The following is a 12001-nucleotide window of genomic DNA, read 5'->3' on the forward strand; positions in this document are numbered from 1 at the left end:
AGAATCGAGTCCATCTCGTTATGGATAGCTTCTTTCCAGTCATCTGCATCTGGAGATGCATATGCCTCTGCAATGGATGTGGGAGTATCATCCACAAGGTACACAATGAAATCATCACCAAAGGATTTTTCAATCCTTCGTCTCTTGCTCCGTTTAGGAGCTTCATTGTCATCCTTCTCGCAACATTCTCATGTGATTGTTCAAAATACTCATTAGATGTCTTGGACTCAGTAATTATCTCGGTAGAAATTCTAGCAATGCTATGCATATCTTTCATAGGAAACATATTCTCAAAAAATGTTGCATCACGAGATTCCATAATAGTATCAACATGCATATCAGGTACCTCGGATTGAACTACTAAAAATCTATATCCTACACTCCGAGGAGCATAACCTAGAAAGATACAATCCACTGTCTTTGGTCCAAGTTTGCGCTTCTTAGTAATTGGAATATTGACTTTCGCCAAACATCCCCATGTGCGCAAATACGAAAGTGATGGCTTTCTCCCAGTCCACTCCTCGTAAGGGGTTTTATCTTTATTCTTGTTAGGAACTCTATTCAGGACATGACATGAAGTCAACAAAGCCTCCCCCCACCATGCCTTTGATAAACCAGCAGTGGCTAACATGGAATTCACCAAGTCAGTCAGCGTGCGGTTTTTCCTCTCGGCAACCCCGTTTGATTGGGGTGAATAGGGAGGCGTCCTCTCATGAATAATGCCATGTTCCTCACAGAATTCATCAAAGATTTTAGGAAAATATTCGCCACCACGATCCGACCTAAGACGCTTGATCTTTCTCTCTAGTTGATTTTCAACTTCAGCCTTATAAATTTTAAAGTAGTCTAAAGCTTCATCTTTAGTTCGCAACAAATAAACGTAGCAAAATCTAGTCGCATCATCAATCAATGTCATGAAATATCTCTTTCCACCTTTTGTCAACACACCATTCATCTCGCATAGATCAGAATGTATGAGTTCTAGAGGTGCCAAGTTTCTCTCCTCGGCTGCCTTGTGAGGCTTCCGAGGTTGCTTTGATTGCACACAACTATGGCACTTAGAACCTTTGGCAATGGTGAAATTTGGAATTAAACTTAAACTGGATAGCCGAGACATTAAACCAAAATTAATGTGACATAAACGAGAATGCCAAACACTGGTATCATCACTAACATTGCCACAAATATGGTTCACAGACTTATTACTGAAATCAGAAAGCGAAAAGCGGAACAAGCCTCCGCACTCATAGCCTTTACCAATAAATTGTCCAAACTTGGAAACAACTACTTTATTCGACTCTAAAACAACCTTAAACCCATCTCTGCATAGAAGGGAGCCGCTAACGAGATTCTTGTTCATAGTAGGGACATGCTGCACGTTCCTCAGCTGCACGATCTTCCCCGAAGTGAACTTCAGATCTACCGTGCCAACACCACGAACAGAAGCATGTGACCCATTCCCCATCAAGACGGAAGAATCCCGGGCGACCTGGTAAGAAGTGAACATGGATATGTCAGCACACACATGAACATTAGCACCTGTATCAATCCACCAACATGGAGATTGAAATACCGAAAGAACAGTAAAGAGATTACCGTACCCATCAGCATTGCTAGCGGTCACCGTGTTGACTTGCCTCCCCTTTTTCTTGCGGTCTGCCCTCTCTGGACAGTCCTTAGAAAAGTGGCCAGCCTCTCCACAGGTAAAGCAGCTCAGATCTGCTTTGTTTATCATCTTCTTCTTCTTGAAGGTTGTAGTCTTCATAGGCTTATTGAAGGAGGGCTTGTTATTCCCTTTGTTCTTGCTGTAGGGTTTCTTCTGCACCATGTTGGCGCTAGACTGACCCTCTCCTTTCTCAGTATTATCCTTAGCCCGAGCTTTCTCCTCAACATCAAGAGATGCTATCAGATTTTCAACTGATATCTCCTGTCTCTTGTGTTTGAGAGTTGTGGCAAAGTTCCTCCATGAAGGGGGCAACTTAGCGATGATGCATCCAGCCACAAACTTGTCAGGTAAGGCACACTTAAGGAGTTCAAGCTCTTTCGCAATGCACTGTATCTCATGAGCTTGTTCGACTACAGAATGGTTGTTAACCATCCTGATGTCATGGAAGTTCTCCATGATGTACAGTTCACTGCCTGCATCGGTTGCACCGAACTTAGCATTCAGTGCCTCCCAGAGCTCTTTACCATCTGTTATGTGCATGTACACATCACACAGACGATCAGCAAGAATACTCAGAACGCATCCGACGAAGAGAGTATTGTTTTCCTTGAACTTTTTCTGATCTTGGTCAGATATAGTTCCTTCAGGTAAACCATCAGTAACTTCGAACACTTTCAGATGAGTAAGCCAGAGCATGGCCTTATACTGCCACCTCTTAAAGTGCACACCGGTAAACTTATCCGGCCTCAGTGCATCGGAAAAACCAGCCATTGTTAACTCAGGAAATTGCCTACAATTAGGTTTTTGGATTGTTGGATAATTAGGCACAATTTCCATGATTAATTCCAGAAAATTAAGCATGACGACAGTAACTACTAACATGTGAAACTCGAACATACTAGATGTAGTGATCAACATGAACAGTAGCATAGCAAACAGTACAACATCCATCGCTAAACAGATCGAGATATGTCGCACGTACCGATCTGGTGGAGGTGGCGGTGGAGGTGTAGCAGATGATGTCGCAGCAGTAACGTTGTTGATGACAACGTTGTTGACGACAGGGACGACGGGTCGAAGTAGATGGCGTTGAAGACAACGGTAGGCAGCACCGCCCGACTTGGACGGAAGGCGACCCGTGATGAAGAGCTTGAGCAGTCGCGCAGAGCGCTTCCCAAAAACCTAATTCGCCCTCTCCCGTACAGGATCGCAAGGACGAGCGGTTCCGGAGACCTGCTCTCCCGTTCGCCGATGCACGTCGGCTCGCGGGATGGAGTTGGCTACGATGGCGGCGCAAGTAGAAAGAGGTGGAAACCCTAACCGGGAGCGACCCGAACCGACTAACTGTGACGCGTCCGTCTAGGACTCTGTTCGTTTTCCTGAGCTGCAAAAAGTAAGGAAAGTCTCAGCTCGAGGCTCAATCCACTCACCACGAGCGCGGCGCGGCGCGGCGCGTGTCGTGTCGTGTCGTGACGAGCGAGGAGGAGGAGGAGCGCGCGTGTAGCACTCCTATTCTTACTCACTTACTAGTGGTGGAACAACCCACCTTATAAGGTGGTCTAACTTCCTCCCAACTTTCCATGTGGGACTAAACTTCCCACCTCTTGCCACTCCCTAGTGAGCTGCCACCAACTTGGGCTCAAACTCACAAGGCTGCCACTAAGTGGGCTTTGAGATTTATAGGGAAAATCTGAAATCTAGTATGGGCCACCAAATGTGGGCCCAATATTTCAACACTTCATTCATTCATGGGAGTATTTATTATACCTGCATCTGAATATCAGTGCGTTGACAAATTTGGCGCAAATTCTTTGGTGCAAATTCTCTGCAGTGTCGGTACCTTCTGTCTTTTTTTCTTTCATTTCTGGTGTATTCCAAAGTGATTAAGTTGGAGTGGTTGTGTAATCAAGTTCTGTCAGGAAACGGATGGAATCGAGATCAAGACTCCCAGACCGCCCAGGTGTCATACGCGTTGCGAAAGTATGTGGTAACAACCCGCACAAGTCAGAGGCATCTTGAATGCACACAAGATTCAGGTAATGGATCTGGCCTTCATTGCGCCCTCGTGTCAACGGATTGTTTAAGGTTTGATGGACTGACCAGGTCGCATTGTGGTGGACCAGATCATCCCCCGCGTTGCTGCTGCAGTTGGAGTGAAAACCGTTGGAAAGCGGGATTTCGCTGCCGTGTGCGCGATGCCGCGATACAGTATCAAGTCGGATACCTGGGGGACACGTGTTTACGCCGGCTGAGATATCCAGACGGCCACGGCTGATACTTCAAAAATATTTTCTTTGAAAGTCAATTTTTTTTCTTTGAATACACGAATTTTCTTTGAAAGTCAAATATTTTTAAATTTAGTTAATTTTTATACTTCAAAAACAGCAATATTTGTGACTCAAATTATAATACTCCATTCGATCCGAAAAGTGTTGAAATGGCGATTTTGCAAAATAACCCGCCACCTTTTTAATTTCCTTCCAACTCACACTCCCCTATAGTGACGTCCGCCGCACGGATGGAGGCCTGAGGCCGCGCCGTTTTCCAGGACATGGCGACGAGAAAGCGTGGGTGCGGATGGGGAGGAGCTGGCCTCTGGCATCGATGCAGGAACCTCGACGGCGACGGAGAATGGGGGCAGCAAGCGGCAGCGCTCTTCTCGTCAGGCGGCATACAAACTTGCTACAAATGCACGGGAGGGCGTAGGTGGAGGTCCAGGCTCTCCTAGCTTCAACGAGAATGCGAGGGACGTCTCCTTCGGTCGGGTGAACCCAGCGGCCAGATGATTTTTTAATAATATTTGATATATTAAAAACATAACTTATATAGATTGGAAAAGACACAAATACAACTAAAACAAAACCCTAGGGTTTTGCGCCGGTGCCTACTCGTCACCGTCCAGCTTGATGTAAGGCGGCTACTCCCACGGTCATGGCTAGCGCGGCGCAGAAGTTGGAGCTGAAATGATGTATCACACTCCTTTTCCATCGTCGAAGGAGGACCCTACCCTGTTTTCATGGCTCGAAGGAACTTCCATCATCGGTCGAAAGAGAGGCCCGTTCAATAGCTAGGAAAGGTGATGGCCTTGATAGCGACAAGGGAGACCAAACAACCATAACTACACCACTGATGGCCATGGAGGACTAGACGAAAAATGAGTAAGATTGAATGCGCGACTGCTGATTGTGATGATATGAAGCAACTGACATGGAGATATGGAAACAATGAAAAGAGGGCCGATTGCCACAGAAATGACCCCGGGACTCACTATTGTGTCGTGCTGCTGCCCATATCAACTCCCACCCAGACTCAGGAGCGCCGATCCGCCAACGAACAGAAGGACACACAATAGGCGAAGGGAATATAACAAAGAAGAAACGAATATGCTCACGCGACTCAAAATCTCATCAGCGACCCCGCCTCATGGACCACATCACCACCAACCGCAATATCACGCTATACCATTTCACACGGGATGTCTGCCAAGGAGTAAACGGGCGCCCAAGACGCCACCTCTAAATCTAAAGTGAATTTTAGGCTTTCATCAAGAAACCGGAGCAAGGGTGCCGAGGAGGGGCCTCGACGATGCCTATAGGGAGGAGAACGAAAACTAGTAGGGTGACCAAGGATTTGTTCAATCATAAATTGGTAACACCAGAACCCTAGTCATGAAGAAATCCGACAACTAAGAGCCACTAGTGAGCCATTTAACGTCTCAACGGGAGACCAATTTAGTGTTCCGGTTGGACATCACGACTAGAGCTAGGTCATTTTCTCACATCTAGTTTTGTGTTTTTGAAACGTGGGGATGTCGTCTCAAAATCCTGATAAGCTATGATGATGGTCCCCTGCAATCATGTTGGAATAAACATGATTGGACGAACACTAAAATGCCGTCCAAGAGACCGTAGGGGCGTACAAGGCGTGAGCATAGCGAGAACCAACCCAATGCAACGCAAGCAAGTATAGCTCACGAACAGCTTGCGCGCTAAAACGACAAGATGATTTCCGTCTTCTTTCTTCAGCCCAGGGGTCTATGCGGACCCTAGTTTGGTGAGCGCATACCTTTCGCGACGTGGCCTACCAAGAACTAATCGATCGAACTGAACCAATCCATGCCTTGCGTACGTGCATGGTACAACTGCTATTAGTTATTCAAATAGCGGCGCGCTCTACTCCATGGACGCGAGGCTAGTGACGTGTCCGAATCAGGAATGATGAGAATCAAATCAATAAACAATCAGAGCATGTATGTGCATATAATGCACCTGCTTGCTTAGCCAAACAAATTAAACAAACTAAATGTGTTCTACTTAGTTATTTTTAACGTTTGTATCCGCAAGTTGCCATGGAGGATAATCTTTTTTTTTGTGAAATTCCCCCAATCAATTAATAATCATTAATAGCAGTACATATAGACTCAAAGGTAATAAAAATATAAGTAGGTCTTCGGACCACCTAGTAACGACTACAAACACTCACGCGGACCGAAGGCGCGCCACTGTCCTCGCCCCTCTATCACTTGAGCCGAACAAAGCTTACAGTAGTACAGTTTGTTGTTGTTGTAGATAAACGAAAAATCGTCGCGCTAAGCCCCCAAAGAACCAGCGCACCGGAGCAGCAACCGTCGCTAAAGATAACAATCGTAGATCGGAAGAGACTGAACTGGAACCATACCAACGAACACTAAACCGACTGGATCCCAGGAGATCCGCCGGACACAAGACTCGACACGCCCTTCGTCGATGCTAGACGCACCACTAGAATGAGGATAGGACAAGAGAGACCTTATTCTGACTTCGGAATGTGGTCGCCGTCTCACCATCCTGAAAAGACACGGAAAACAACCTAACAAAAAAAACATACCCTCCCGCCAGCGAGAGGTTGTGGTCCGCCACACCTCCATGGCCCCAAGGCCACCGGAAGCGTAGCGGACCGACGTCGTTGACAAGGTATCAACTTGTCAATGCCTATGGATTGTAGGCTAGGGTTTAGTTGGAAGTAGAGGGTAAGTAGATCTCGAAGGTTTCAGCCGAAAAGTACTCGACGAATATGAAAACTAGGGTTTGCAGACAATGATTCGATTGATTCTTCGTCCCTCGACTCCCCCTTTATATAGGAGGTGGAGCCGAGGGATTCGTGCTATACAAGTTTACAGAGTCCGGGACGGTTTCTAACTCATCCCGCCAGATTACAAACAACACTTCCTATTACAACTCTATCTTTCCTTAGTAAATCTTGGGCTCCCGAATCTTCTTATTCTTCGGGTATTGGGCCTCCAGTAAACCCCGGGTACCATCTTCGGCAGGCCCATTTGGGATGCCTATGTCAGTAGCCCCCGAGATTTTGCTTGAATCGTAGAGTCAGGGAAAATCTCTATTGTTTATTTTTATTCGGAAGTTTTAACTTTTTTATACTTCTTCACATAAAATTCTATATTGTACAGGGATAATGGTAGTTGGGGCTAGTTCATCTGACGGATCAGGTACTAGTTAACTGCTCTAGTGGCAATCCGCAAAAACCTACTTCAAAATCACGTCCCTGGACATGATCTCGGGATACTGGTGTAAACTTCGACAGGTGCCGCTTAAGGTCTTACCATTCTGTCGAGTCCCAGTCGAATTTATCGGGTACCTAACGCGTCCGTTAGGATTTTTCTTCGTATCTGTTGATACGGATAAAAGTAGCAGAGCGCAGTCTTTGGCGATGCCACGCCCAGCAGAACGGATCTGGGGTCTTACCTTCGCAAATTTGCGGCATTCAGAAATTGATCGCAACTTCGGCGTTCTGAGAATATATTGTCGAGTGCTTTTCCGGCTGTTGGAATGGCACATTTTATCGAGTCAAATATGACTTATATTGCTCTCCCGATGGGAGTATATGTAGAGTTAATTATAACTCGAAATATACTCTCTTGCTTTTCTATTTTTCCTTTGTTAATTTCATCGGGCACGCGAACAGCGTTCCCGATGGGAGTAGCCCCCGAGGCTACAACCAAGAACTTGTGCTTGGTTGTAGGCTCAACATTTTAGTCCACCTTATCGCTATATTGTCATTATTTCCCAATATGATGTTTTTCTTCTTCTCTTTTTTATCTCTCGGGTGCGCGAACAGCGCTCCCGATGGGAGTAGCCCCCGAGGCTACAGCCAAGAACTTGTGCTTGGTTGTAGGCTCCCGCAATTTCTATATTGCCATACTCGAAAATTTACTTTTTTCCGAAGTAGCCCCCGAGCATTTGGGCAAAAACTTGTATTTGATCAAAGGCTCCCGAAGTATTGAATAATTCTTTCTGTCGCCACTCTTCTTTTATTTTTCTTGTCGACATACTTCCCTTAATCAAATTTACTTCATCATTCTCGAATAGTCGTGATTTTTCTGCCCTGTGGGTCCATTGCTTCTACCACGTTGACACGTCGTGCAAGTGGGGGACACACGTCCTCCGCTTTTTCTGGCGCACGTACAGTAACGCCTATCTCAGTAAAAATACCTTTTTACCCTTGTATCTAGAAGATCTATTCTCACCACACGATTTCTTCATCCAACGGCACACTGCTTCACCCGATTCTTATATAAACCTTTCTTCAACCTCCGTTCATCCCCTCGCTTGCGCCGCTCACCTGTTCCTCTTCGCAAAACTTCTCCTGCGCCCAATCTTTCTCTGATCTTCCGCACTCACACACATTGCTCTGTCATTGCCGTTGATGCCACCGCGCGCGCGTCGACTCGCCACAAAGACTCCGGAATCCAAGATGGCCGCCGAGGATCTTGAGTGGGAGAGATCCAAAATCTCCAACCAAGACACCAACATGCTGAAGAGGCTTGGCCTCATGAAGAAGGAGGACGCCATCCGCTTTCCTAGCGAAGAAAGCTACCCCAAGCCTCCAATGGAGTATCGGGTTAGTTTTGTTGATCATCTCATCCGCGGCCTCTCGACCCCAATCCACGATTTCCTCCGCGGTCTTCTTTTTGTTTATGGGATTCAATTGCACCAATTGACCCCCAATTCCATCCTTCACATTTCTATTTTCATCACACTTTGCGAATGCTTCCTCGGAATCCCTCCCAATTGGGCTCTGTGGAAACGCATTTTCTGCCTCCGCCGCAATGGCTCCCACAACGTCACTTATAGCATAGGTGGCGTTGTTATCTGTGTTCGTACTGATGTCGACTATTTCGACGTCAAATTTCCTGATTCTGTCCAAGGATGGCGCAAAAAGTGGCTCTACATTCACGAAGAAAGCGCCAACTCCGTTGAGCACAACATAGTTCCTTTCGACGGAAGTGCCAAAATTCAGCGCCGCCGCTCCTGGGATGCCGAAGCTTCCGAGGAAGAGAAAAAGGCGACAGAGGCGCTCATGTCTCGTATTCGTCAGCTTCAAAACACTCGAGGCAAAGAGCTGTCTGGTGTTCAAATCACTGCTTATTTCCTTAGGATTAGAGTGCAGCCTCTTCAGGCTCGCAAAAATCCCCTTTGGACGTATTCTGGTAAAAATGACGCCAACAGAATCTCCGGTGATCTTTCCACCAAGGACTTGGAGAAGTTGATTCGAAGACTTTCTCGCCTGGGTAAAGACCCAATTCCTTCCTCTTGTCGCGTGGAACCGTACAGCGCCGCCAATCCACTCCCCGAGGTATTTTGTCTTGCCGAGTTTTTACCTTGTTTTGCACTTTCTCTGCATCTCATTATATTGTCATCTCTTTTAATTTTCCTTCTGGTCACTATTTTTTACAGAACCATCCTACTATGACTTCCCTTCCTCCTCTTCCGGAGGGTGGAGAAGTCGAAGAACAGGCCATCGTTGCCGAAGATACTCAAGGTTCTTCTATTCGTGAAAGTGAAGTCGCGGGTTCTCACAAATCTGCGGCTTCTCATGAAAAAGAAGTTGAGTCTGAAGCCAGTGAATCGACGCAATCCCTTCCTCCTGCTGTTTCTCCAAAGAACAAAAGGAAAAGGACTGATGTTGAAGATTCTGGCACCTCTAAGGCTGAAGAAGTTGTTCCTTCTCATCCGAAGGCAGCTTACGATCCTTATGTTGAATCCCTCGTCAGCTCGTAAGTCGTCTTTATTTCTCTCTATTTTTGTACTCGAAATATTTATCTTGTCTTGCTTTTTATGCTGCCGATTTTTTGATTAATAGTGATGACGAGGAAGAAGTTCCAACTACTGACGTGGCTCCTCGGACAAGCACGTCACGTACTGTACTTGCCTCAGACACGCTAGTTGAAGGTGAAGAAACCTCGCCTCCTCAACAAAACGTCGTCACCACTACTCCGCCATCAAGCCCCCTTGCTCCTTCACCAAAAAGGACAAGGGTTGAAAAGATTATTGAACCTGCCCCTCAGTTGGGCAGTTCGTCGACTCTGCTCCTAGATGATGTAAGCTTGTCGACATCTATATTTTCCTTATTTTGTTTTTTCACACCTTTTCTCTTTTTCATGCCGATGTTTTTCTTTCTGTGTTCACATTGAACAGCCTATGATCAAGGATCTTCTCCGCATCGGTTCCCAATTTATTGGGTACCGTGAATATGCTAATAGAGCCGAAGGTAACGACTTTTGTACTTTGCTGTTTTTCCTTGATTTTTTACTCCTGTTGCTTGTCGCGATTTTTGATCTTTCTTCTCTCTTTTTTCATATCTCGACAGAGAAACTTGCAGAGGCTAACGAACGCGCCGACGCACTTTCTCGAAAACTTGAGCAAAGTGAGGCGGCTCGCAAGAAAGCGGACCTCGCTGCTAGCAAAGCCAAGGCCGAAGCTGATGAAGCCAAGGCGAAAGCTGCTGGTGTCGAGGAACTGCAGAAAAAGCTTAAGGATGCTACAGCTGCTTTAGATGAGCACAAAGCTGCGCAAGCTTCTCGTGAAGAAGGAATCCTCAAGCGCCTGAAGACTCAGAGTCGCCGCACTTTCGGTAATTTTACTGCTCCCTTCTATTTTTATGAGAATCTTTATTTCTTGTCTTTTCACTAATACTTTGTTTCCTTGACAGTCCAAACAAACCAGGATTTTGATCTGACGAATCCTGTCGATGATCCGGTCCTTGACGCACTTTCCTATCTGGAGCTTCATGGGTCCGAGATTCGTGAAGGTGTATCGAACGCTAACGCAGTATTGTCGGCATTGTTCCCCTACTTCTTCCCGAAGAAGGAGGAGCCTGCGACTTTCCTCAACCTTGCCAAGATGTTCAATACACCGGAAGACCTTGGACTGAAGATGCGCCAAGAGAATATGAAGGTTGCCGTTGAAAACACTGTCGCCTTGGTTGCTGACAGTCGACAGACTATCGACTGGATGAAAGTTGGCGACACCGAGCAAATAGAACAATCAAGGTGGAAGTCGCTGATCAAGGCAGCCAAGCCCAACACGAAGAAGATCTTGGCCTATCTCGGGATTAAGCCAGCGTCGACTCCTAGCTCGTCAAGGCCGGAGGTCTAGTTGCATGCCTCTGTTTTTCTTTGTTTCTTTTGCTTTTGTCGCCAAAGTAGTCGTTTGGCGACACGTATTTCCTTAGCTCCACTGTAATGCCCTTGTAATTATTCCAAGAGATTAATGAAAAACTCTATCTTTGCTTGTCGTTTGATTTTATCCTGTTTATATTTCAGTTGATATTTGATAACTATACTCCAACTTCCGCTCCTTCCAATGTGTCGCCTTCTTCTTCTCGCGCGAGGAGAGCTTTTGCTGATACTGCACCTGTCGACGATACCTTGTCGCAAGAACTGGACGAACTTCGACAGCAGCTTCAGTATGCGAAGAAGCAAACACTTGTGATGATGGAACAATCTCGCAAGTCATCTGAAGCCGAAAAAGTTGCTCTCCAGCAAGCTCGCGAGGCCGTGGCTGCTAAGGAAATTGCTGCTTCCGAGGCTGAAAAGGCGACTACTAGAGAAAATTTCATGCTCGAATTAATGAATGAAGCCAGTGCAGATATGTCGGGTATGCCTGTTTCATCCTCTGATATCTTTCATCTTCATGCTATTGTCTCTTAAAGGTTTCCACTTCTTTGTTTTGATAGGTGCCTTTACTGATGCTGCTGCCGAGGAAGAGAGAGTAAGTGCTAGGACAAACCTCCTTGTTAATCTTTCCCTGGACCATGGTTCTTTGTTTTGGGCTACCCCGGATAGGACCCGCCAAATTGTCAGATTTCAAGATCGCACCTCTCAAACTCGCGATTTCCTTGACTTCTGTACCAAGACCTTGTCCATGGTTTACAACTCCATGTTTCCTCGGAACGTCCAACCAAAAACTCTTCCTGAATTGATGGAAAGGTTCAAGGATGCTCGCAGTATCCATGATTTTGTCAAAGCTCAACTAGTAGCTGGCGCCAGATTTGCTC

General features: G+C 46.2%; 1 protein-coding gene across 1 annotated transcript; it reads left to right on the plus strand.

Annotated features, from left to right (window-relative positions):
- The first annotated feature begins 4217 nt into the window (after positions 1–4217).
- Positions 4218–11245, plus strand: LOC139833153 (uncharacterized). The gene is made up of 3 exons (XM_071823334.1): positions 4218–4368; positions 10325–10576; positions 10655–11245. Exons 1-3 carry the CDS (start codon positions 4218–4220, stop codon positions 11098–11100), a joined length of 849 nt encoding a protein of 282 aa, XP_071679435.1. The 3' UTR covers positions 11101–11245.
- Positions 11246–12001: the final 756 nt, after the last annotated feature.

The sequence above is a fragment of the Lolium perenne genome, chromosome 1, assembly GCF_019359855.2.
Source record: "Lolium perenne isolate Kyuss_39 chromosome 1, Kyuss_2.0, whole genome shotgun sequence".
Lineage (NCBI taxonomy): Eukaryota > Viridiplantae > Streptophyta > Magnoliopsida > Poales > Poaceae > Lolium > Lolium perenne.

Excerpts from the sequence above, each read along its gene's own strand:
- LOC139833153 (XM_071823334.1), top strand. The coding sequence starts at position 4,218 with ATGGCGACGAGAAAGCGTGGGTGCGGATGGGGAGGAGCTGGCCTCTGG. Across the intron at positions 4,369-10,324 it reads CTACAAATGCACGGGAGGGC|AGGCTAACGAACGCGCCGAC; the intron begins GTAGGTGGAGGT and ends AGAAACTTGCAG. Across the intron at positions 10,577-10,654 it reads TCAGAGTCGCCGCACTTTCG|TCCAAACAAACCAGGATTTT; the intron begins GTAATTTTACTG and ends TTTCCTTGACAG.